The sequence below is a fragment of the Rhodamnia argentea genome, chromosome 4 (genome assembly GCF_020921035.1).
Source record: "Rhodamnia argentea isolate NSW1041297 chromosome 4, ASM2092103v1, whole genome shotgun sequence".
NCBI classification, from domain to species: domain Eukaryota; kingdom Viridiplantae; phylum Streptophyta; class Magnoliopsida; order Myrtales; family Myrtaceae; genus Rhodamnia; species Rhodamnia argentea.
In genome coordinates, this window is record NC_063153.1 from 31,141,545 (window position 1) to 31,169,288 (window position 27,744).

Consider the following 27,744-nt stretch of genomic DNA (forward strand, 5'->3'; position numbering starts at 1 on the left):
CGCATGATCAATCGTAACTGATTAATTAATTTATTGAATCCATTTAAAAATCCGACGAAAAATTCACATCTCTACGTAGACTTGTAGTGCATTGTTCGTAGTATCTCTAATGCTATTTTATATGACAACTCCATTTTGTAGTCTATGGTGGGCTTCAAACAAGCCAACTACACATTCATCCTTTCCCTCATCTTCCCTTTAGATTGGGGATATCAACTTTCATGAAATTGTGTTGGCATCAAATCGACCCTGAGGGCTTAAGAGAGAGATTTCCTAATCCAATACCATCGTTACTTGAGTAGATTGGTAATTATTTAGAAGAATGTATGACGGCCCCACTGGTCCATTCACTTTTACTAGAAGTTCAAAATCATCTCTCCTACTTTTTTTTTTGTCCAAAACCGTCCAACGCTTTTTAAAAACTTACACCAATCGCCCTTCTTCCATTCCAATGACAGATTTGTTTGACGTGGAATCGAAGGAATTAGAAAAGGCCTAATTCCTTTAAAATGCACAAACTTTAACTCAACATCCAATTCTGATCAAAACTTTTTTTTTGTCTCATATGAAATCACAGACTATATCTCAGGTTCCAATTCTGGCCTAACCTTTTTTGTGTCTTAAAAAAAAATCATCGACTTTATTTTGTATCCCAATTTTGGCCCTAACCTTTTTTTTTTTTTTTTGTCTCATGAAAAGCACAAACTTTCATTTGATACCCAAATCTAAACCATGTCAAGTTTTCCATCAAGTTTGCATTGAGTACACATTGAATCTTTAACGATATCATTGAACAAAAACTTGATGAGGGCCGGATTTTAAGTACCGACTAAAAGTTGGTTTTTTTTTATAAGACAACAAAAAATTAGGGCTAGAATTGGGATGATCTAAAGTTTATACTATTTTAAGAGGAAAAATGTTGGGTCATAGTAGGGGCCCCATCTGAAATTGATGCTTTTTAAGGGAATTGGGCCTATTAAAAAAATTACTAACACGGAATGTTTTTGTTGACGGGAACATCTTGCTTTAGCTTCGAGCTTATGACCATATTACCAGGAGCTTCCTCAATCCGGCTTCTCGCAATGGCTACGGAACAGGGCTCAAGCTCTCACAACAATGATTGTTCGAACTTTTAACATTCGTAGTCATGGCCGCTCGAATGCTTGTGCTCGAGCTCTCAAAAGCCATGGCCACTGCAGCTTCAAGCTCATGACGATGGCGGATAGATCGAGTCTCATGGTCTTGGACACACTAGGCAAAGTCTCGTGGCCACTATGGACACTGAGTGACATAGTTGACATATCCTAGGGCCGCAGCCATGGATGCTCGAGCTTGAGCTCATGGCAGCCATGGTTGCTTGGTCTTCAAGTTCGTAGCCTCACAGCATGGCCACGAGCTTTTGAGCTCGTGGCCATGGACGCTCAAGCTTGAGGCCATGTCATGGATGGCAACAATAGTTTGTGTCGGCAGGGCTAAGGATCTTGTTTGTCATTTTATTTATACTCGTTAACCACATCAGCTTTTCTAACGCCAACTCATCTTTTGTGATCAGCTTTTCTTGGTTGATTGCCATTGATATCATGTGAAGGATCAAAGCAATCTTTACCTGATGTCTGACATCTGACGTACTTCAAAGGCGTTTCGATCTATTTTTTATCTTGCTTTTGATCATGTCAAGAGGTCAAGATCAAGATTCAGCTAAAGCGTCAAAACTAGACCAACTTCCCTAGAAATCTTTCAATCATGCAAGACATGGGAGAAAATAATAGCACGTGGCCAACATAAACCCTCTAGTCAAGCAGACGATCCCATCAAACAGTAGGCAATAAACGAATCGTCTCGACAAGGTAAATGGGTTATAAGCATTATGACTGGAAATAAGATCATTCGACCATCCAGACCAAATGATGTTTAATGAAACTGTAAGAGATTGTGGCTAAACAAGAAAAGAGAATTAGCTTTGCATCCACATCAGATTACCCGAGTCTGTCGACTGACTTGCATCGTGAGATATCTAGAGATTTAAAGTACTTTGAGACCCGAGATCCCCACAAATTGTCTCACTACCGATTGCTGAAGTATTCGAATTTGGAGTTGCGACTTTCACTTTTTGCAGTAAGAGAATTTCTGCGGGCTCTCCGCATGGCGAGGCTTCATACAGAAGTTGATGTTCAACATTTTCAACGTGTCAGAGCAACATAAAGTGTCGTAATTTTTCAAAGGCCCTGTGCCAAAAGAGATTTCGGGGTTCGAGTTGAAAACAAGTGGACTTCGAAATACAGAGAAGAGGATCTGCTTTTCCATCTTATCATAACCGAACCCCGTCCTCCGCAGTGCTTTAAAGTAGTGCTCCATGACAAATCTAAGTTCAACTAATTTATTGTTTGCTACAAAAAAAGATGCAGGACAACTCTCCCACAGAAGCCATCTTAATTCAGATAAGAATTCCCTACAATCCCCAGCAAAATTTTCACCTTTTACTTTAGAGTATATTCAACACCCTTGGTCAACTATTTCACCTGTGCCATCTCTCTCAAAACAAATGGCTTGAACCTTTTCAGAAGCCTACAAGCAAACACCGGATATCATTAGTAATGTTTGAGAAATAGTTCAAGCCAATACAATATGTAAAATGTTGCTTAACACCTATTCTCAAGCTTTACACATGAAACCATATTTGAACGTAACCACATCACATAGACAACTGCAGACCGCAAAACAAGCACAATAATAACAGTAACGGATATAACAAGCACAAGGAGTACCAAGATTAGAACTTGTGACACGTTTTGATATCATTTTAGACAAATCTTTATCTTTAAAGGTTAAGCTGTTAAAACAAGACAATAATATGAAGTAAAAAAACCAACGAAAAGGAATTGATCATCTACTTTCTCATAATATCACTGTGATATAGTGTGTGTTTGGTAAAGCCGTGGCTTCGTTGTAGTTGTCCGCGTTATGAATGTGAGGTGAAGCACTGTAATTTATGTGTTTAGAAGCACATGTTTTTAAGCTGCAACATCCCCTTTTCATTTCCAGATTCAAGATGTACCACTAGAACTTTTTATAAGGGTATTCAAAAGAGGGGAAGAGAAAGCGCTCTTGCCATTATGCAAATTTAGTAGGTAAGGAGTATTAAATAACAACAGATGCTACATATTGAATTAAATAAGTACATAAGAGCTAAGAGAGAAGGGAAAAATAGGTAGTAGGTTACCTTATTTGCTTCTAGTACTTTCAAGCCTTCTTCAAAGATCCATAGACTAGTTCTCCTCCTCATCCTTCTAGGCACGCAACAAAGATCTCTTAATTGACCATATCATTTACTTATCACCATATGTTAGCCCTACATCCTTCCTTACCAAGGTCTCTTAATTGACCATATCCTTCACCCACCACTATAACCCTTCTAGACACACAAAATAAAGATCTTTTAATTGATCATATCCTCTGCTCAGTATAACATACCATCTAAACTTCAGTTCTTCAATTACAAAATTGAATGAACGCCGCAGAGTATCCATGACTATTAAAAACACCAATATTGAGAAATATTTGTTGATATCCATGTTCTAATGCATCATAACTTATCCTCAATATCCGTTGGATAACTCTAAGTTCTTCTCGTATTTTCTTATTAGATTATATTTACAAACATGAACCTATAACCTCAAGAGCTAGGTCCACACTTGTAATCTAAGCCAAACTCCACCTTGATCAAGTACAACTTCTTATCCAGACATTACATTGAAAGTACTTCCCGATTTATCATCCACATCATCGAGAAGAACTTTTTATTATTTCTTGAATATCTGGAAGAAAGCTGCGAGATACAAGTTATCCGCAGGTGAAAATAGTCTTGCCAATACCACCAATGCCGTAAATCCAATCCAATAATCTCATCAATTCCAACCAAACCAAAATCTCAGGAACATCTACCCGAAAATCTTGCCGTAACTCACTCAGAACCGTTCCACCAACTATTCCTACAAATTCTCCTTGGTACCTATCAAAAAACAACACACAAGAAATTAAACAATCATACCGAATCCCATTGGACGACATCACCATATCAGCAACATATTGTACAGGATTATAAACGAACTATATTTCGATTCTACCAATGAGGAATTTAGGATTACAGCAGCAAGATCTCAACGAAAGTAAGTCAACAAGGTTAGATGGAGATGAAATTACATCACCATATCAGCAACATATCGTACAGGATTATAAACGAACTATATTTCCATTCTACCAATGAGGAATTTAGGATTACAGCAGCAAGATCTCATCGAAAGTAAGTCAACAAGATTAGATGGAGATGAAATTACATACCCATTAGCGATTTCCTTTGATTCCCATCTTTTCAAGAAGCTGAAAAGGCACCATTGGCTAGCGGCACAGATCTCAGATAGGATGCGGATCGAAATCTCGGACCTCGAGACCGCGTCCGGAAGCTCCACAGCGTCCCTGAACAGGAAGATAAAGACCACGTCATACTCATGCTCTGTTGACCCCCCGGAGCTCCGACCTTCTCCGGACCTCATGCTGTCGGTGGGCATCTTCCTCTCGAGCAAAGAAGCGTCCGAAACTGGTGGCGACTCTGGTTTTACCCAGGAACCATCAGGTTCTCCCTCTCTCTATTTAGAGCAAAACCCTAGTCTTAGAACGACTGGAGGAGCGAATTGGGGAACGAGGTAGAATATATACTACAAAAATCACCCCTTACACAGTAGTTTAACATTTTCTCCATCTTCCGAGGTGGAATAATGATACAGATGACTCCTAACCTTTTTTTCTTTCAACTTCAATGTAGTCTCAATTTTATTTTATTTTTGTAATTTAGTCCCTAACTTGAAAAACTCCACTCAACGTACCCTTTTCTTTAAAAAATTTAACACTGTTCACTGACGTGATCGTTACTCATGTTAACCCGAGGTTAAATTTGCTATACTGATACCCGCGGGCAAACATATGATTTTCACATCATCTCTCCTAACCCAAAAGGAAAAAGGAAAAAAAAACAGGGTTAAAATATTTGTGGAATTAAGAATATGGTGTGAGAGTTGCTGATATTATTTTGGTCTAATGAACATTGATGTGGCAATTCAGGTCAACAAAATATACATATTGTGGTGATACGCGTACCACAATGACAATATGTTATGGACTTTTAAAAGTTCGGGAATCGGACTAAGGCTAGGGTAGATGTCTAGTTAGTGAGGGTTTAAGAGGACAACAACGTATCGGTTGGGAGGCTTTAGGCGCCTTGTAAAAGGGTTATTTTCAAGAGATTTCGTCGCATTAGGTCAGGTCATTTGACAGTGGATCAAGACCCAGCCCATGTTGAGTTCCTCTCTTTCTCTCTCGTAGATGGAACTAGGAAGGCCCCATTTGATCACTATATTGCCCAAATGAGTGGTCAAGCCCAACAATCTAGTTGGGTAAATCATGTATTGAACCGACCCGACTCGATCCAACCTAATCGAGCTAGGATCGGAGATCCAACCCTAAAGTAGGAACCGATAGCACCAAGCCTATTGCAAGAGATCCTAAGACCAATACATTGAAATGGTTGATGTTCAAGTGGTTGTCAAGTTAAGGGACATTGAAGCACAAAATAGGAGTTTATCTTTAAGCATAGAAATTTCAATATATCATCATCGGCATAATTCAAATAATAATAATAAAAAGGAACAAGAAACATATTGAGGTTGGCATTATGGATTGATTTACAATATCACTTGTTAGTCATATCTGATTAATTAATTTATCGAATCCACTTAAGAATCGAACGAAAAATTCACATCTCTACGTAGACTTGTAGTGTAATTTTTTTGTAGTATCTCTAACGCTATTCCATCCTTCTCTCATCTTCACTTTAGACTGGGGATATCAGCTTCATGAAATTGTATTGGCATCAAATCGACCCTAAGGGCTTAAAGGAGATATTTCCTAATCCAATACAATCGTTATTTGTGTAAATTGATAATTATTTAGAAGAATGTATAATGGCACCAATGATCCATTCCCTTTTACTAGAAGTTCAAAATCATCTCTCTACTCTTTTTTTTTTTTTTTTTTTGTCCAAAAACGTCCCAAACCTTTTAAAAAGTTACACCAATCGCCCTTCTTCCATTCCAATGACAGATATATTTGACGTGGAATTGAAGGAATTAGAAAAGGCCTAATTCCTTCTAATTCCTTTAAAAAGCAAAAACTTTAACTCAACATCCAATTCTGATCAAAACTTCTTTTTTTGTCTCATATAAAATCACAAACTATATCTCGAATCCCAATTCTGGCCCAATCTTTTTTTGTCTCGTAAGAAATCACCAACTTTATTTTGTATCCCAATTTTGGCCCTAACTTTTTTTTTTTTTTTTTTTTTGTCTCATGAAAAGCACAAACTTTCAATTGGTATCCAAATCCTAATCCTGTCAAGTTTTTCATCAAGTTTGCATTGAGTTCACGTCATATCTTTAATGGCATCGTTGTACGAAACTTGACGAGGGCCGGATTGTACCGACTAAAAATTGGTGTTTTTTTTACAAGGGAAAATGACACAAATAGGCCATAAACTTTTGAATCAATGTTCAATTTCATCCATGCACTTTCGATTTGTTCAATCTAGTCCCCGAATTATTGGTAAATATTCGATCTAGTCTCTAGACTATTAAACAATGTTCAACTTCATCCTTCCGTTAGTTGAAGTTAGCAACATTTCTTGACGTGGCTTTTGATCTTTTAAGTTTAAAAAAACAAGACATGTGGAATATCCACATAAGATATTTATTTCAAATTCAGAGAAAAAATCCACGTGAAAATTATCATTAGGAGAACTCAAACTAGGGTAACCGATCCAAAAGGGAAAATAAAGGCCAAATCTTTTTCCTCTCTGTTTCAAACGATCGACACTCTCAATTTGCAAGTGGTCCCAAAAACCTTGCGGCAAGACAAGAAGGAGGAGAAGGAGGAGGAAGCCTCACGATCTCTCTTAAAAGTAAGTATCAAGATTTCTTTGTAGAGCATATACGTGGATTTAGGGTTCAAGACTTGACCTTACTCCGAACGGCAACTCTATTTCATCATAAAGGAAAAGTTACCCCGTGCTCGGAGTGTTGTCTTGGGCATAATGCTTCCAACGAAGACTCGGGTGTGTACATGTGTGGGTTCTACAAGGACGACATGTCATGTAGGCTTCTCCATGGCTGTTATTTAGGGTTAATTAGGGATTTCTTGAAGATGGGTTAATCGGGGCTTTCTTGGAGATTATAGTGTACGGTTTATCCGACTCAATCAAAGCGTAGTGTTACGACCCGAATCTACGAGCTCGCCAACATCCCACTTGGCCACGCTTATGTACAGTTTCCAGGAACCAATGACCAACAAAATTCTCGAACTAAACGCAAATGATAAGCACATGCGGAAGCGAAAACAAAACTCCATACATAACAAATCACATACGATACTTTGGGACAGTAAAAGAAAACTTGTATACATATTCACATATCTTTTACAAAAGCCAAACCCAATGCTTCAAAGGCCACCGTACAAGCCTAGGACCACCTACAACAGAAAAATCAAGTGGTTGAAGCCTAACTCATATCCTAGGAAGGTACTCTCAAAAAGTCAAAAGAGGCGAATATCCTAAGCTCCATCTTCGCTATCCTCCGAGGACGTCTCCAGCTCCTCCTCCACGTTAGTCTTGGAAGGCATCTCCACATCCGATGGCTCCACTATCTCTACATCCTCCTTAGGCTCCAAAATCTCCGGATCTGACTTCTTTAGGGCTGGTATCCGGGCTCGTCATCACGTTATCGGGAGGGGCAACCTGAGTGGGTTCCCATTCCCCAACTCCATCATAAGGAATGTCGAAACCCTTCAGCGGTCCTACCAGCATGCCCCCATGTTTGTACGTTCATACTAGATAGGTATGAGGCTTCCAAAAAGCTTCTCCTACATCTACCCGGATGGTAGTGGTATGTCTATAATAAACATTATCCGCCCCTACAGGATACTATGTAACTACTGTCTCCATGTCCCTTGGTATCCCGAACCTCCGTGGTGGATCATTCATGGTCGGGGTGGAGGATTCGAAAAAGAGTGAGAATGAATCTCATTAAGAAAGTCCCTAATCCTAGGTTATGACGCTAGTACCTTTGGATACATCCTAGGTGAACAATTCTAAACAAACTCTACCTCACCCAATAGAACACACAACATAATTTCAAGAAATAAACGCAACTCACTCTTCCAACTCACAACGCCTTTAATAAGACCATGTTACTCAAAAACCCGCGTTTAACGCATTAGGCTATAACAAAAGGATAAACCCGCGTAATAACGCCTCAGGCCGTCATACAAGTCCGGACCCGCATGATAACGCCTTAGGTTGATATAACTCTCGTTTAACACCTCGGGTTAGCATCTCGCGTTTAACGCCTCAAGATGAATATAAAACCCCGCGTAATAATGTCTCGGGGTATAACATGATCTTATATACACAAACCCCGCGTAAACACGCTTCAGGATATAATATGATCTCACGTACTCAACTACCCCGCGTAATAACGCTTCGCAGTATAACTTCTACAATTATACTTAATTCTCCTCCGATATAACTATATATCAACAATATTCGCTCCAATACTCAATCGAAACCACACGATCATGTCCAACCTCCTAATTAACAAATCTAAACCATACTATCTTGTTAAACTTCCTAATTAACGGATCGGAACCACACGATTTTCTTGTACTTTCCCGATTATCAAATCGCAACCACATGATCTTCCTAAACTCCCCAATTACTCAATTGAGACCACCCGATCTTTCTAATCTTCCCAATCACTCAATTGAGACGACACAATCTAATTATACTCGAAGCAATATCGATCGGGGACCACATTATTCACTCACGCTGAAGCAATAAACAATCGGGACCACCCGATTAAATCATACTAAAGCGATTAGCCAATTAGGACCACACGATTGAATTATTATAAAACAACGATTAATATGTACCACACGATTAAATTATGATAAAGCAACATTTAATCTAAACCACTTGATTAAAGTATCATAAAGCAACAATTAATCTTGGCCACACGATTTAATCATGATAAACTCATCGAACCTAGACCACACGATCAACCAAACTTCATCCATTTTCGGCCTCAACAACTCAAGAACACAATCAACCAATTTTTTATTCAAAACTACTCAAATCTTCATCCTTTAGCATCCTAACAACCTAATCAAGGTTTAGAAACTTGCTTACCTCAATGATCTAGCAAAGTCTATGGTTGAATTGTTGGAAAATCCACGATTCGAGCGGCGGTACCGGCGGTCCTTCTCGGCTGGCGTTCGGTTCCATGGCGGTCCATGGCTTAGGGCTGTTCAACAGCGGTGGATAGGCTTCGGCAGGGGTTGGCGGTTCACAATGGGGCTAGTGGTGGTTTGGTGGCGGCTCGGCGGCGGTTCGGCGGTAGTGAGGGTAGTTCGGCCAAATGGAGGAGGGAGAGAGTAGTGAGAGAAAGTGAAGCTAATTAGAAATATGAAGATGAAGATATTAATTATCATAGGTTAGGATAATTTTGGGGAGATATTTTGGGCTGAATTATTGGCTTTGAAATGATGAGAAAGGGACTTATGGGGCCCACCAATAATTCACTTCATTTTGCTCTTGAAACATAAGAATGGCATTTTGGTAATTTGATGCACAAGTGGACTAGTCAAAAATTTCAGCCACTAAGGGTAAATGACCGAAATGCCCTTTGACCGAAATGGAGAGATGGGTATTTTCCAAGGGTAAATGGTCATTTCTCATTTCCAAGTCAAATTTCACTTTTCTGAACACTTTGGGTCGAACTGCGAAATACCCATACTTGGGATGAGGCGACGTCCAAAATATTGCTATTGGAATCCTTGAAAGTTTGACGTCCAATTTCGAAGTCCGATTCGCAATCAATCTCGATCAATTGAAATTTCAGTGTATCTCAAACTAACGGGCGGCTTTTAGGAGTTACGCGTATCGACTCGTGATTAATATCACGTTTAAGAGTTACTCGAACCATGACGACTTTGGTTGTCATGTAATTGCAAGAGTCAATGACTAGTCCCGACGGACGCGATCGTTAAAAAATGATTTAGGGATGTTCGGAACCCATTCATGGTCAAACGGAATCACCCGTGTTCCAATCGTAAGGTATCAACAAATTGTTCCTTAACCATTCTAGAATCGGCCTGTAATGGTCCAAAATATCCATCAACAATCCTTATGGCCAAAGAGTCAATCCAGGATCAAGTTATTAGGTCCATGTACTTGATTTTCCTAACTAGTCATTCCCCATTGGTTAGTCTTCTCAAAAGGGATCAATTGCGAGTGAGATTTATCTGAAATACATCAATGAGACATTTCATTCATTCAAAGCTTCGAAAGTGGGTCGAAATTCGGGATGTCACATGTAGTAAGTTGTAAAGTAAGAATAGTTTATTTGGGTATGTTGTGTTATGCAATGCAAAGAGTATTAAAATAACATTGAATCCACAACAAGTTTTGTTATATTAATCTAATGTAGTCCCAACTTGCCGTAGTTTTATGTTGTAGCTTTTCATGGCTTTTCACATGTGCCCCTTTCGTCTTTGCTTTCTTGTCATTAGATTATATTTTTTTATGTCTGTTTCTTCATATTATATGAACATTATAAATATATTGAATGGTGTTCCTTTTCTTTTTTAGTTTAGCTGATTTTTATGTGTAACTTTTTGCAGATTTACATGGCTGATGAGACATTCCAATTTACTCTATGGGTTGGGGGTAGGTTTGTGCGTGATAGAATAATAGAGTATGTTGATGGTCATAGTAGTGAGTGGCTTTATGATCCGGACAAACCGAGCTACTTTGAGATTTTGCATTTGGTACAAGATATGGATTACTCTAATATCGAGAAAGTCCACTATTTAATGCTAGGGAAGAATTTTGAGAATGATGTAACATTAATTGAAGATGACACTTTGGTACTGGATTTGATGGAAGTTTGGGCGAATATTGATGGTACATGTGAGATATTCATTGAACATGGTGAAGACATTCGTCATGGGTTAGCTGACGGATTGACGAACGTAGAAGAAGATGAGGGAGTTGTAATGCTTATTGATGGGAAAAATCATGAAATTGAAGAGGATGATGAGCTTTTTAAGGTCCCATGGTTATCTAATAATGAAGAAGAAGAACTTCAAGCTGCTAGGGGAAGATTTAAAACTCTTAAGGGAGACAATGCATATGGAGTTGCCAAGTTGCTGGATATATCTAGTGAAATAGATGTTGAAGTAGTGCAAAAAAGGAGGAGGAAAAAGACTACAACAAGCCATTGTGAAGATAATGTTGAGCTTGAGACTGAATACTTTGACTCAAGTGACTCTAATTGGAACTTTGTCGTGAGTGATGAAAAAGAACTAGAGCTAGAAGAGGCTGTTAGAAGGAAGAGCACACATACGCAATGTGATGAAACCACGAAGATACCTCACTTCGTAGTGAAAATAGCATTTGATGGCCCTAAGCGGTTCAAGGAAGCTATCAGCAAATACGCAACCACCGGAAGAGTTAATATTGATTTCATCAAGAATGACAAGGTGAGAGTAAGGGCAAAATGTAAGGCTAAAAATTGTGACTGGTTAATTTATGTTGCAAGAGATAACAAGACGGGTTTGTTTCTAGTGAAAACTTTCAAGGATGAGTACACGTGCTCTTGGTCCTTCCAGGTGAGGAGGTTTACATCCACGTATATGGCGAAGCATTATCTAAGCTTGTGGAGGGCAGCTCCTTCAATGAAGTTGCAGGAGTTCAAGAAAATTGTGCGAGAGCAAATGAGCTTAGACGTTACTATATCCCAATGTAGAAGGACTAAAGCGAGGGTAATCGAAAAACTTAATGGGATGTACTCCTATGAGTTTAGTAGGTTGTGGAATTATTGTGAAGAAATTAAGCACTTTTTGTTGATATTATACTCTTGAAATTAAGATAAGAGATGGAGTTCATTTCTTTGTAGTTTTGGAAGTGTTTAAGATAGGGAAATGATGATGTTAAGAGCACAAATTTTGTTAAGAGCGGAAGCATTCTGCGCAATGATCTTGTTAAGAGTACAAGCATCCTGGACAAGAGCTTTTTGTTTTTTGTAGTACATTCAACATTTAAAAAGAAAAGCGGTTGACATTATTTTCAACTAATTTGTTGGTGTTGAAGTGTTTAAGATAGCTTGCACAAAACTCGTTGGTAAAATTTTGTTGCATTCCATTGCCACTTTAGTAAAATGGGTGTTAATAAAGGTTTAAATGAATGGTGGTCCAACAAGAAGAGTTTGATACCGAGAGAGTGTTTGATATATCAAGGTTTCAATACAGAGAAAGGAAAACTTCCAGTGAGGCTGATTTTGTTTTTGATGCTCCGTAAAGCACATAATAACACCGAATTGCTTTCTATGCCAAGAAAATTGAGGTCCACGATTGCATACAATTGGATCAAACAATGCACAAAAACAAACTAACAATTCATTCCAAGGATATTATTCAGCACTATTTGTACATATGTTAGGCTCCACTATTATGTTTGCTTTCCCTCTCGCAACCTTACGTAGTGTAGCAACAATCAAACATGACTTAGCTAAACTTGCTTGATCGCACTCTATACCGCCAACTACATGCTGCAACGTAGCTATAGCAAAAAGCAAACATGACTTGGCTAAACTTGCTTAATTACACCCTCTATCGCCAACTATACACAGCTCAATGCCCCTTCTTGAACACAAATCTTCATCCGCTTCGATCAAAAACAAATTTCTTTCCTACAACATAGCTTGAATTCGAACTCCCACGAAGAAAACAACCAACTTTAGGAACAACATGATCCCTATTTCTCTCCTTCCAACATGAATTCGAACTCGTAGATAAAACAACTAGCTAGAGAGAAGAATTGAGGATTCAAATCAGAAATGATCCGCTTCTGCTCCTTAGCGCTAGGATGGTCAAAGCCCCATTGTTCATTCTGTTCCTTCTCGTTCATTGATGCCACTTTTGCCATAGGGTTTCAACTTCGGGTGCCAAATTGAGTCTTCATCTCCACTTCTTGCTCTCTTTCTTTCTAATTGTTGTATGTCTTGTTGCTTTTTTGGTACCGAATTTTGGTCCTCGGGGGATCCGGTATAATTGGTATGCAAAAGGTCAAAAAGGTGAAAATGTTTAAATCGACCGAGAAAACGGCTAATTTCTTCTATTACCAAATCATGAGCAATATCACGGTAGTCGGTTACGTGTTATCAATCCGGTGTTCAAACGATACCAAACCCGAGCTCTTCAACATTCAGGCGCGCCCTTCAACACCTAAGATTTGAATCATCGCAGGTATCGGCCTCAACACAATCGAAGTACGAGAACCGAGGTACGGGAAATGCGAACAGGCGAGACGTGATGTTGTCCGAATCGACGGTCGGAGCCCATGGATCCACCGACAACACCACTCGTGCGTGATCACTTTCGCTTCCCTACACATCTTCCTCCCCTTCTCGTTGGCTCGCGGGTGCTTGCTCCACCCGAATCCACCGGCCTTGTTTCATCGGAGTTTCGAGAGGCCCCGCGAGAGAAGAAGGGCTCAAGAATATCGAAGGGACGAGGAGGGCCGACGAGTGTTAAAGGAGTAATTGGGAGTGAGTGAAGCTATTCATGGTGTCGCTTCAATGGTGGTGGGGACGGTTGTAGGGGAGTGACGGAGCGGGCTAATTTGTTTTCCTTTTTAAAGTCTATAATAACTCAGCTCCACGTAATCGATTTTAGTAATCCAACTCAACTCCACGTCATTAATTAACGGCCCACGTCATCGGTTAACGATTTGAACAAAAGGAAGGACTAGATCGAACATTTACCAGCAATTCAGGGACTAGATTGAACAAATCGAAAGTCCAAGGACGAAATTGAACATTGAGTCAAAGTTTAGGGACCATTTGTGTCATTTTCCCTTTTTACAAGACAAAAAAAAATTTGGGCTAGAACTGGGGTGATCTAAAGTTTGTGCTTTTTTATGACAATAGAACCTAGAGGCCCCACCCAAAATTGATGCTTTTCAAGGGAATTAGGCCCATTAAAAAATAACTAACATAAAATGTTTTTGCTGACGCGGACATCTTGATTTTTTTTCTTGTAAGGACTCCCTTGTGGACAAGGCTTACTCAATCTCTCCTCTCTCTCTTTTTCTCTTCTATCCTCTCTATCAACATCTCTCTCTATCTCTTCTCTTGCCGCCTCAAGCTCGCGGCCATGGTCACTTCAGCTTCGAGCCTATGGCCATATTACCTAGAGCTTCCTCAATCCGGCTTCTCGCAGCCACCATGGCTGCGGAGCAAGGCTCTAGCTCTAACAACAATGGTTGTTTGAACTTTAACATTCGTAGGCATGGCCGCTTGAATGCTTGAACTCGAGCTCTTAAAAGCCATGGCCACTGCAGCCAAGCTCGCGACCATGGTGGCTAGATCAAGAGTCTCATGATCTTGGACACATTATGCAAAGTCTCGTGGCCACTATGGACACTGAGTGGCATGGTTGACATATCCTAGGCCTGCAGCCATGAATGCTTGAGCTCGAGTTTTGCCTCGCGGCAGCCATGGTAGCTTGGTCTTCGAGCTCGTAGCCTCGCTACATGGCCACTAGAGCTTTGAGCTCATGGCCATGGACGCTCAAGCTTGAGGCCGTGTAACGGACAGCGACAACCGTCTGTGTAGGCAGGGCTAGGATCTTGTTTGACGTTTCATTTATACTGGTCGTTAACCACATCAGCTATTCTAATGCCAACTCATCTTTTGTGATCAGCTTTTCTTATTTGATGGCCATTGATATCATGTGAAGGATCAAAGCAATCTTATCTGATCAAAACAATAGCATGTCACCGACATAAACCCTCTAGTCAAGCAGACGATACCATCAAACAGTAGGTAATCAATGAATCATCTCGACATGGAAAATGAGTTATGAGCATTGACTAGAAATAAGATCATTGGACCATCCGGACCAGATGATGTTTAATGAAATTGTAAGAGGTTGTGGCCAAACAAGAAAAGAGAATCAGCTTCGGCGAGTGGCATCCACATCAGATTACCGGAGTCCCGAAAACTCAGTTGATTTCTCGCAGTCTCCAGCCAACAATCTTTAAGTTCTAACATGCTGACAAATCAGATAAACTTTCAATTGACTTGCATCATGAGATATCTAGAGATTTAAAGTACTTCCAAGATATCTCCACAACTTGTCTCACTACCAATTGCTCCAAGTATTCGAATTTTGAGTTGCATCGTTAACTTTTCGCAGTAAGAGAATTTCTGCAGGCACTCGGCATCACGAGGCTTCGTACAGAAGTTGATGTTCAACATTTTTAAGGTGTCAGAGCAACATAAAGTGTTGTGACTTTCCAAAGGCCCATGCCAAAAGAGATTTCGGGATTTGAGTTGAAAACAAGTAGACTTCGAAATACAGAGAAGAGGACATGCTTTTCCATCTTACCATAACCGAACCCCGTCCTCTGCAGTGCTTTAAAGTAGTGTTCCATGACAAATCTAAGTACAATTAATTTCCTAGACAAATATTGTTTGCTACCAAAAAGATTGAGGACAACTCTCCCACAGAAGCCATCTTAATTCAGATAAAAATTCCCTACAATCTCCAGCAAAATTTTCACCTCTTACTTTACAGTATATTCAACAACCTTGGTCAACTATTTCATCTGTGCCATCTCTCTCAAAACAAATGGCTTGAACCTTTTCAGAAGCCTACAAGCAAACACTGGATATCGTTAGTAATGTTTGAGAAAGAGTTCAAGCCACACAATATATGTAAAATATTGCTTAACACCTATTCTCAAGCTTTACACAAGAAACCGTATTTGAATGTAACCACATCACATAGACAACTCCAGACTGTAAAACAACCACAATAACAACAGTAACAGATATAACAAGCACGATAGTACCAAGATTAGAACTTGTGGCCCATTCTGATATCATTTTAGACAAATCGTTACCTTTAAAAGGTTAAGATGTTCAAACAAGACAATAATATGTAGCCAAAAAACCAATGAAAAGGAACTGATTGTCTACTTTCTCATAATATCACTATGATAAGGTGTATGGTTGGTAAAGCTGTGACTTTGTTGTAGTAGTCCGCGTTATGACTGTGCGGTGAAGCATTGTAATTTACGTGTTTAGAAGCACATGTTTTAAGCTGGAACATCCCCTTTTCATTTCCGGATTCAAGTTGTAAGGGTGCTCAAAAGAGGGGAAGAGACATATCCATAGAAACAAGAGCACTCTTGCCATTATGCAAATTTAGTAGGTGAGTATTAAATAACAACAGATGCTTCATATTGAATTAAATAAGTACGTAAGAGCTAAGAGAGAAGGGGAAAAAAGGTAGTAGGTTACCTTATTTGCTTCAAGTACTTTCAAGCCTTCCTCAAAGATCCATAGACCAGTTCTCCTCATCATCCTTCTAGGAACGCAACAAAGATCTCTTAATCGACGGTACCATTTACTCACCACCATATGTTAGCCAGACCTCCCTCCTTACCAAGATTTTTTAATTGACCATATCCTTCACCCACCACCATAACCCTTCTAGACACACAAATTAAGATCTCTTAATTGATCATATCCTTTGCTCACTATAACATATCATCTAAGCTTTAGTTCTTCAATTACAAAGTTAGATGAACGCCACTATACTCCGACAAATTTGCTATCCATGACTATTAAACAACAAGCCAATATTAAAAAATATATGCTAATATCTATGTTCTAATGCATCGTAACTTATCTTCAAAATCTTTTGGATAACTTTAAGTTCTTCTCATATTTCCTTATTGAATTATATTTACAAATATGAACCTATGACCTCAAGAGCTAGGTCCATACTTGTAGTCTAATCCAAATTCCACCTTGATTAAGTACAGCTTCATATCCGGATGTTACAATGAAAGTACTTCCCGATTTATTATCAACATCATCGAGAAGAATGTTTCATTATTTCTTGAATATCTGGAAGAAAACTGCGAGACATAAATTCTGCGCAGGTGAAAAAAGTCTTGCCAATGCCACCCATGCCGTAAATCCCAATTTCTTCGATACTGTCCAGCAATCCGATAATCTCATCAATTCCAACCACAGTCTTAGGAACATCTGCCCGAAAATCTTGTCGTAACTCACTCAGAACCGTTTCAGCAACTATTCCTACAAATTCTCCTTGGTGCCTATAAATAAACAACACACGAGAAATTAAACAATCATACCGAATCCCATTGGACGACATCACCATATCAGCAACATATCGTACAGGATTATAAACGAACTATATTTCCATTCTACCAATGAGGAATTTAGGATTACAGCAGCAAGATCTCATCGAAAGTAAGTCAACAAGATTAGATGGAGATGAAATTACATACCCATTAGCGATTTCCTTTGATTCCCATCTTTTCAAGAAGCTGAAAAGGCACCATTTGCTAGCGGCACAGATCTCAGATAGGATGCAGATCGAAATCTCAGACCTCGAGACTGCGTCCGGAAGCTCCACAGCGTCCCTGAACAGGAAGATCAAGACCACGTCATACTCATGCTCTGTTGACCCCCCGGAGCTCCGACCTTCTCCGGACATCATGCTGTCGGTGGGCATCTTCCTCTCGAGCAAAGAAGCGTCCGAAACTGGTGGACTAGCATTTGGATGGCGACTCTGGTTTTTCCCAGGAACCCTCCGGTTCTCTCTCTATTTAGAGCAAAACCCTAGTCTTAGAACGACTGGAGGAGCGAACTGGGGAACGAGGTAGAATATATACTACAAAAATCTCACCTTACACAGTATTTGACCATTTTCTCTATCTTCCAAGGTGGAATAATGATACAGATGACTCCTAACTTTTTTTTTTCTTCAACTTCAATGTAATTTTTTTTTTTTTGCAGTTTAGTCCCTAACTTGAAAATCTCCACTCAACGTGCTCTTTTCTTTACAAATTTTAACTGACGTGATCGTAATTTATGTTAACTTGAGGTTGAATTTGCAATACTGGTACCCACAGGCAAGCATATCATTTTCACATCATCTCTACTGACCCAAAAGGAAAAAGGCAAAAAAAAAGGGTTAAATTATTTGTGGACTTAAGAGAATAGTGTGAGAGTTATTATTATTATTTTGGCGGCAAAAGTACAGCATAAGTGTTAATATTTGTATACGGTGCTCACTTTATTAACAATTTTTTTTTCGAATCACTTAAGTGCCAATTTGTTTTTAAAAAGCTGTTATTTCAGTGCCAACTCCGGCGAACTTCACCGAAGCTTCCAGTCAACAACAAAAAAAAAAAACACAAAGTTAAAAACATTAAAAAAAGTAAAAAAAAAAAGGAAAAGTCTGGTGCGGTGGCGAGGGCCGTGAGCCCTCGCCGCCGCCGCCTCCCCTTCCCACACCATTGCTAGCAATGGTCGACGAGGGGTGGGGGATGGCCGAGGGGGGTTGGCGAGCCCCGACAAACCTCGTTGAGGCCTCGCCGGGGTCGGTGAGGCCCAGCCGGCCGCTCCTAGCCTCGACAAGGCTCGACCTCGCCCAAATCCGGGTGAGGTGTCGCCGTGGGTTTGCGAGGCCAACCACGGTCGGGCTTTTGCGACCCGGGCCGTGGCTCGGCGACCCCCGGCCATCCCCCACTCCTCACAACCGCAAACTCATGGTTCTCCTTTTTTTAGGCTATTTTTATATTTAATTTTAATTTTTTTTTAAAATAATTATTTTTAAGTTGAACAATCCACGTGGACGCCACGTGGATTGATTTTTTTTTAAAAAAACTTGACACGTAACGTTAAAAATTTAATAAAAAAAATACCACGTGTCTTGTTTGGCTGGAATTATCACTTAAATAATTATTTTTTTACCGGAATTGGCACTTTGGTGATCTTTTTTTTCCGATTTGGCACTTAAGTGATCCGAAAAAAAATATTGGCACTAAAGTGAGCATCATATTCAAATATTGGCACTCATGTTGTACTTTTGCCTTATTTTGGCCTAATGAACATTGATGTGGCAATTCGGGTAAGTAAAATGCACATGCTATAGCGATACGCGTATCATAATGACAATATGGAAAAGGACTTTTAAAAATTCGGGAATCAAATTGAATAATAAAAGTTTCAAGGACCATATTAACTTTTGAGAAAAAGTTTAGGGACCACCAATTTCATTATCTCTTTCAAGTTTTGCTTATTTGACCAAGCAAAGAGATCTTTATAAGCAAAGATAAATGTACTTTAAGTTCTAAAACTTGTCATAAAAGTGCAATTGACTCACATAACTTTTAAAAAGTACAATTAAGTCATAAAACTTGTCAAATTGTTGTAATCAAGTCATTTTATTAACTCCGTCCAATTTAACCAAAGAAAAATGATGAAATGACTGTTTTATTATTTGCTCTCTCCTTCGTGGCTAAAAGATAAATGATAAGGCTAAAAACGACGTATTTTTGGTCAAAACACAATTTTAACCAAAATTTAATTAGATTAAGTTAAATTTGAAAATGTTTAAAAAAAAAAAAAAGCAATAGGAAGGAAAATCAAGCGAGGGCGATGTTGGCACTTATTGCCACCGCCCTCGGTGTCTTGGACCTGGCTACTAGCAAGATCTTACGGCCTCGGCAGCATCAAAAACAGGCAAGGGCCGATGATGCTCGCCGTTGCGAGACGAGTGTCATCGGCCATTCTTCGGGACTTGGCGATGGTGGGGGCGATGGTGTCGAGGATGATTTTCTGTATTTCTCTTTTTAAAAAAAAAAAATTGGTTAGTCAGATTTGGACCAAAAAGACGTTAATTTAGCATGATCCTTCATGTTTTAGCCAAGTACGAGGAAAAAAAAATAATGTTTCACCTTTGCTGAGTTAGAGGGAGTTAATAGAAAAACTCGATTGCACCAATTTGATAAGTTAGTACCAAAAGTTGATAGAGGTCCTAAAACTTGTTAGCAAAGTGCAATTGGGTCCTAAAAATTACAAAAAGTACAATCGAGTGTTCAAACTTATCGAATTGGTGCAATCGAGTCCTAAAGTTAACTCCATTCAACTTGGCTAAAGAAAAATGTTGACGTGGATTTTTTTTTAATGTTTTATCTCTCCTACATTGCAATAACATGATAAAAACGAAGTCGTTTTAATCCGAACATGATTTTTTAAATATTTTTTTGAATTACATTAATTTAAAAATAAGCTAAAAATTATTTTTAAAAAATGCCCAATAGAGAACCAGCGGCATGAGGGCTTTGGAGCCCTCGTTGCTGCCACCCCACCACCGCTGGGAAGGGATGTCGATGGTGGGGAACTTGCTGGGGAGAGGTCGCCGGCAGCAGGCGAGAGTCGTCGGCCCTCGCTAGTTTTGGCATAGTATCGCTAGTGGCGGCCGACCCCGGCCACTATATACTTATTTGCAGTGCATCACACCGCTCTGGTTGCGCCTGTGGCCCGACTAGACACCAGAACCCCCTGTGTAAACACTGTGAATCGCTTCATTGGCGACTCTAATCGCCTCCTCGTAGAAATGCTGCATAACGTAATAGGGCGACAAAGGCCGCTCCTCTTGTGCTTCACCAACTTCTTTCGCTTGCATTTTCAAATTATAAGAGCAACGAAATCACCTCTCGCAAATGATCATCTCGCCGACCAATCCTTCGCTTCCGCCGAATCGACCGCTCTCAAACTGAAACACTCCAAGCAAATAACGTCGCTTCTTAAAAAAAAAAAAAAAACATTTCTTTTCCTCTGGCACACAATCGCGACACCAGAAACGACAGAAATTGCACAACAAGCGCGAACCATCGGAACCCGCAACGGCGATTGCACGTGATAAGGTGGCGATTCGCAGCCCGGGCCAGGATCGGCCGCCACTAGTGGCACTTGCCGGCCCCCGACAAGTTCCCCACCAGTGCCGCCGACCCTTTCTGGCGGCAGTGGGGCAGCACTGGTGAGGGCTGCAAAGCTCTAGCGCCCCTGTTTCTCTGTTGGTTTTTTTTTTTATTATAAAATTTTAGCCTTCTTTACAAGTTAATTTAAATAAAAATTACATTTAAAATAAGATTCGGACCAAAACGACGTCGTTTTAGCAGCATCACCGTCACGTAGAAGAGATAAAATATTAAAAAAAATCCATGGCGGCATTTTCCTTTTGCTAAGTTGGACAGAGTTAACTTTAGGATTCGATTGCACCAATTTAACAAATTTTAAGACTCGATTACACTTTTTGCAAGTTTTATGACTCAATTGTACTTTGATGAGAAGTTTTATGACTTCTAATGAATATATCCCGACAAAAAATGAAGAGAAACAATAACAGGTTTGCTACGTAATATCCCTGTATTAGCTTTCAGTGAGTTGCGTCCAGAACTATCCAACGTTTTTAGCAGCTTCAAATCCGCCGCGTCCCCAAAGCTCAGTCAGGTTCTTGCAGTCTCAGGCCAGCCTAGGTTTCAAGTTCTTGCATGCTGAACGAATCAGATGAACTCTCAATTGACTTGCATCCTGAGATATCTAGACATTTTAATTCTTCGAGCCTGGGGATCTCCACGAGTTCACGGCAATGTCTGGCTACAAATTGCTCTAAATATACGAATTTTGAGCTGCATCATTCAATATATAGCTTTTCGCAGTAAGAGACTTTCTGCAGGCTCTCGGCATCACAAAGCCTCTTTTAGAAGTCGATGTTGAACTTTTTCAAGGTGTCGGAACAAGACATGTCTGGTAATTTTTCAATGGCCCTGTGCCAAGACATATCCATCTCTTCCGAGAACCCCAAACTATCAACACCTCGAAAATGAAGTCAATTCTTCCGACGTCTAGCAATCAAGTTCCTCAGATGTTCTAATCGTTGAAATATCCATCTAGCCAGCTCTTCCAGAACTCCAACTTATGAAGGCCTCAGTTATTAACTAGATTAAAGCAATATCTCATCTCTAACTGCTTCAGGTAATTTGATAATGAAAGGTCAACCAACTCTTTCAGTCTCAATTTATTTTTTGGAGATATCAATACTTCAGGACCACATTGTCGGTCAGCTCATACCATTCTTTGAGCACCAATTCTGGCCTGAATTCGAACTTATCATGTTCCCAAATATGGAGCTTGAAAAGTCTGGGGGAATTATCTGGGAGTCATGCCAGCCATGAGCGTGCCTGAAGAGTGAATTTCTTATAAATGGATTAGACGAGATAGGTGCAACAATGTGATACCCTTGCAGGTGTTTGTTGACACCTGAATTTTTAATCGGTTTTCCTTTAGTTTTATTTTCCAAAATTCACCAAAAATTCACAAAAAAAATCAAAAAATCAAAAATCAATATTGGAAGCCTTGGCCAAGCTTAAGGAACCAATTTGGAACAAAAAATAATTTTTCATATTTTTTCGCATTTTTTTTAATATTGTCGAAAATAGCAAAATACTTGAAAAATTCATAAAAAATACTTTTTGAGGTTGCAAAAATACAAAAAAACGTCCAATATTTTTCTTTTAATTCCCTTTTAATATTGACCTCAAGAAAAATCAAAAATTGAGTTCAATTTTAGGTGTTTCTTCATAACGCCTAAGGTTGAATTTGCATAAAAAATACCAATTGAGTCTTTTTATTTGCAAATTTTGCACATTTTAGGTCTAGACATTCAATTGCAGTCCCTTTGAACTTCAATTTGATCAATTACACCCGCAATTGCGCCAATTGCACGAATTAGGCTAAATCCCCAAATTATTTGCAATTAAGTCCCTCAACTTGCCAATTTTTGAAATTAATCTTAATTGAGGGACTTTCGTAGCAAAATCGGACTGGTCCCCTATGTTTTCATGCATTCTAAATCAACTGGAATGGGTCTCATGGTCCAATTTGATCAATTACACATCCAATTGAAGTTTTCCCCAATTTGGGCAAATTGAAAAAATTTGGGGTTTTCATAGAAATTGATAAGAACTTTTGGGCAAAATTGCATTTCTAGATAATATACAAGCCCCTAAGTCTAATTTTGAAGATTAATTTCAAAAATTCCTCACCTATTTTGATTAATTTCGGAAATTGTGCATAAATTCTATCGTCGAGCAGGTTCGGACCCGGTCGACTCGCCGGTCGGACCCGGTCGAACCGGTCCGAACGAGTACTTCATCTTCCCCAAATGAGAGACCCGATTTGCAGGTTTGAGCGCCGAGTTTTGGTGATCAAATTGAGAGCTAATATCACTCTAATTGATTCAATTGATTGAGGGGTTTGGTTTTTCAGGCCGAGGAGCGTCGATCCCCACCGGTGGCAGAGCTAATCGTCGCCGGAGGACGGCGGCATTGCCGGTCAAAGCTCCAGCGCACACAATAGTCAACATTATTGAAGCATAAGGCAATTGGCGCTCGTTTGCCAGCGATTTAAGACTTAACAGACTGTGACGGAATCACAATCGATTCCGTCACCATTCGGCGAGCCATTTGACGTGCGATTGGCACGTGAGAGCTTCGGCCAACTCGAGCTCCCGTGCGCGCTCAAATTTGAAACCGGGTATAAAAGGCCGAGAAGATTCCGGAGGCAAAAAAAAAGTTCATTTGGGCTTGCGCAGTAACAGAATAGAGAGAGAGAGAGAGAGAAAGCTAGAGAGAGAGGGTCTCGCGACGCCATTGCCGGAGTTTCGAGCTCGAGCCGTGCACCGCTCGCCCGATCATCTCGGGCCACCTCAAGCTGCAAAACTACTTCCGGAAGTTCGCAGAAGGATCAAGGAAACGATCGTCACCAACCGCGCCGCCCGAGACCGCTTGAATCGGTGAGTCGAGCTTCGCGTTTTGTCACTGTGCAACTATGGCATCTTGACTTCCGGACTACGATTCTTTCAATTATCGTAGGCGTTTTGCTTCTTAAACATCACTAACCACGATCGTATCCTTTTCCCCGCATCGATTTTGCTTGGTTACCTCGAGTCAAACCTTCGATATGCCTCGGTCTGGCCGGACTTCGGTCGAGCTATTCTAGCCATCGCGAGTCCAATCGGGACTCGAGGTAAGTTTCCTCAACTCCTTTTTGAGCTTCTGTGTGATAGAATTAGGCTATTGTGCTCTGTGTTGCTTGATCGAACTACGAGATGTCGAACCTGTGCGAGCTTGATTCTTAGTGATTCAATGGATGAAACCTCTTGATTTTTCACTATGTCAATGCGTGAAGTGAGGCGAGTGTAATGGCGTTGATTTGGTGTTATTCCGGCGAGATCTCACCGTTGGATCTCGCCGGAACGTTCTCGGCCGTTCGTTGTGTCACCGGGCGCGAGGTTGAAGACGATGACGTGGCGGTCAACGTGGTCGGCGTGTCCGACGTGGCGTGGTACAATTGGTCCACGGTGTCGCCGACTCGGCTTAGTCGCCGGCGCGAATAAGCCGAGTCGGATCTGATCCAACGGTCACTGTAAATAGTTAGATTTGATTACGGACCGTTGGATCGGTATTTTCGTATTTTAGATAATTCGTTTATTAGATTAGAAAATAGAAAATTCAAAACGGTGTCGCTTTTATTAAAGCGTGCGTCGTCGTTTTAGCATTAGGATGGGTAGACGGCTCGGATTAGATCTAAAATAAATCGTGGCCGTCTGTTTTAAATGGCGAGATGCGACGCCGTTTTTGAAGCAAGCCTGAAGTGACGTCGTTTCATTTAGTGGAAGAGCCAACGGTTGAGATTGATCCAAGAGTTGATCTCGGCCGTTCGTCGTTTTTGTGTATATTCGGATATTAGGATTTGATATTAGAAAATCAAAAAGAAAATCAAAAAAATATTTTAGAAATGCATATACGGTGCCGTTTTTGTGTTGAGCGGGTATTCTGTGAGCGGTCGGACCGGGTTGACCGGCCGTTGACCGGGTTGACCCGGTCCGGTTCTTTAATAAATAATAATAAAAAATAAAAAGAAATTTTCAAAAATCCAAAAAAAATGGTAAAAATACTTAGAAAATTCATAAAAATTCCCCGATTTTCATAAAAAATTTCTAAAAATTTCTAGATCGATTCGGGACTCATAAAGTCTGGATCGAAAATTTTTGAGACTTCGAGGGTCGATTAATTTCGATCCGGAGAATTTCCAATATTATTGAAAAATAAATGAAAATTCCAAAAAAATAGAAAAAATTAGAAAAATTCCATAAAATCACAAAAAATGGAAAATGGCCACATTCAACTGGCCCGACCCTAATTTTGTGATTTTCGGGTCCCTAACTCCCAAAAATGACCATTCTACCCTTCCGCCCCAAATTTTTACCAAATCACCCCGACACCCAATTTTTGATTTTTGTATGGGCCGATAGGGCCATTTTAGACATATCGAACCTTGTTTGATTGATTTGATCGATTGTATTGATTTTGATTGCGCATTAATTTTTCTGATTGTGATTGATTAGGATAGAAAATTCCCATCTGCGTGAAAACTTAGAATTGTTAGGGCCTACCTCACCCGATATTACATCCGCATGAAATCTTAGGTTAGAAAAACAATCGACATCGGTAACCGAAAGGGCGTCGAATATGAAATTTGGCGTAACCAAGTCCCCGGACCCAAAATCTCTGGTTTTCGCGGAACCGAACGGTTTCTCCCGACCGCTCGGTAAGGTTTTCCGATCGTACCTTCCAATAAATCGATCGGTGGCGACTCCAAAATTGCATGTACACATCGCACATGCCACCCGACCACACAAGGTCAATTTCGATATTTGAAAAATTTTACCCGACATCGCGATTCGAGTAATGGGTCTTGGGAGAGACCTGCGATCCCATAAAAATATATATAAAAGGGGGGATCGGCTCGTTAACCCTACTCGCCCCCGCCGGAACCTAAACGATCCGGACCGACGGAGAGGGTCGCGGCAGACCGGCGACTCCACCGGGGATAACTTCAAGAGGATTTAAGCCGATAAAAATGTTGATTGTTTTCTAACCTCGTTTTTACGAGATGCTCTTGAAGATGAGGTACGTCCAATAACAAAAAGTGTTAAATGTTGATGCGAGATGGGAGTTATAAGGGGTGGCGTCGTGCTAACCATTTTTGATGCGAGATATGGAGTTTTGGATTGTTTGTTTATTTATGCAAATTTTGAAGCGGTGTTTTGAATATAAATTGTGGTGCATGTCTTGCATATTTCGAGGATCACGACACTGCACACACAAGCGCCTAAACCCGAGCCGCGAAATCACCTCTTAGGTCGCCATAGATAGGGATCGGTATGCGAAGCTCTTGTGTTTGATTGCACTTGGGTTGACCATATTTGATCCCGCTCGCTATGTAAGATTGATGGTCCTACCCGTTGACGCCTAAATTTTGATTAATCTATTTTTTGCATAAAAATTATAAAAAAATCATCTCACATATTTATTTTTAGCGTACATTGCATTGGCATATAATCGGGCAAGCAGAACACTTAATTTAGCATGCGTCTAGACTAGGCACGGGATGGAAAAATACACCGAGAAGATTTGAAACTTCAAGGACTGTATTGCAAATACTTAAAATTTCGGGGACCGTATTGCAAATACTTGGAACTTCGGGACCTGTATTGCAAATACCAAAAGAAGATGAAGAAGGGAAGATGATGAAGGGAAGATAATGAAAAGAAGATGAAGAAGGGAAGATGATGAAGGGAAGATAATGAAGGGAAGATGAAAATGGAAGGTGAAGAAATGAAGATGAAGAAGGGAAGATGAAAATGGAAGGTGAAGAAATGAAGATGAAGAAGAGAAGATGAAGATGGAAGGTGAAGAAATGAAGGTGAAGAATGAAGGATGAAGAACTTTGCCTATAAAAGAGAGAGCTCTTGAGAAGAGTTTTAGAAGGGGGAAGTGGAAGAGAATTGAGAGAGAGAGTAGAAGAGAATTGAGAGAGTTTTTTAGGAAGAGTGGAAGAGAATTGAGAGAGTTTTGAGAGAGTTTTTGAGAGGAATTTTTAGAGAGGAAAAAGAGAGTTCTTGAGAAAAATCAGAAGAGAAAATTCGAGAGTGAAGAAAAGTGTTTTAGTCGAGCATCATCTTCGACGAGTCCCGACACATATTTCGCCCCTCGCAACCCAACAACGCCATTGCTTGCCATTTTCGACGACAGCCGCGTTCTTCCCGGCTCGAGATCTTGAAGGGAACTATAATGTGTATGTGAGTAAGATTTTATGTAATATAAGGTAATCCTTTCCATCTCGATCTACAAAAATGTAATCGTTTGGTTTGAACATTTGTTTGTTTATTTTAGACATGCCACGTGTTCCAAATTTTAGCATTATTACATGTTAATTTATTTTTATAAATACTCGTGATTGGCTGCGTTTTCTTTCTTTCTAAATCACCCATGGTGTATATCGTACAAAGTTCAATGTTTTACATCCCCATAAAAAGAAGAGAAAAAACCAAAAAAAATTGCATCTTTGAATTTCAAGCAAAATCCATCAAAATTGCCAAATCAAATATTTTTCATGAAAATGGTACCGAAAGGGCGTTAGAGAAATCTGACGTAACCAAATCCCCGAATTCAAAATCTCCGGTTCGCGGAAATAAGATAGTTTTCTCCCGCTATTTTATTTAGGTTTCTAATCAACCTACCAAAAATGATTAGTGGCGGCTCCAAAAAATGAAAAATCTTTTGCAAGATAATCACATGAACCATAAGTTGCGATTTGGTATGGACTTGGGAGAGTCCGAGTTAGGTTA

At 39.9% G+C, this 27,744-nt stretch overlaps 1 protein-coding gene across 10 annotated transcripts in view; it reads right to left on the reverse strand.

Annotated features, from left to right (window-relative positions):
* Positions 1–2,238: 2,238 nt before the first annotated feature.
* The window catches only part of LOC115749655, a 145,755-nt gene continuing 120,249 nt past the window's right edge, over positions 2,239–27,744 (reverse strand). For 3 of the 10 annotated variants that reach the window (XR_007198182.1, XM_048277727.1, XM_030686562.2), the window contains 2 exons: positions 16,467–16,530; positions 15,518–15,815 (listed from right to left, as the gene is read on the reverse strand). Coding sequence is in view for 7 of the 10 variants with exons in the window: in XM_048277727.1 (XP_048133684.1) it covers positions 15,744–15,815; positions 16,467–16,530 (136 nt within the window). In the remaining 3 variants the exon portion in view is untranslated. Of the gene's footprint in view, positions 2,293–2,343; positions 2,566–3,220; positions 3,285–4,338; positions 4,593–15,517; positions 15,816–16,466; positions 17,291–17,485; positions 17,878–27,744 lie in introns of those variants that run through there. The other 7 variants (XR_007198181.1, XM_048277725.1, XM_048277726.1 and 4 more) reach the window with 7 other exon arrangements.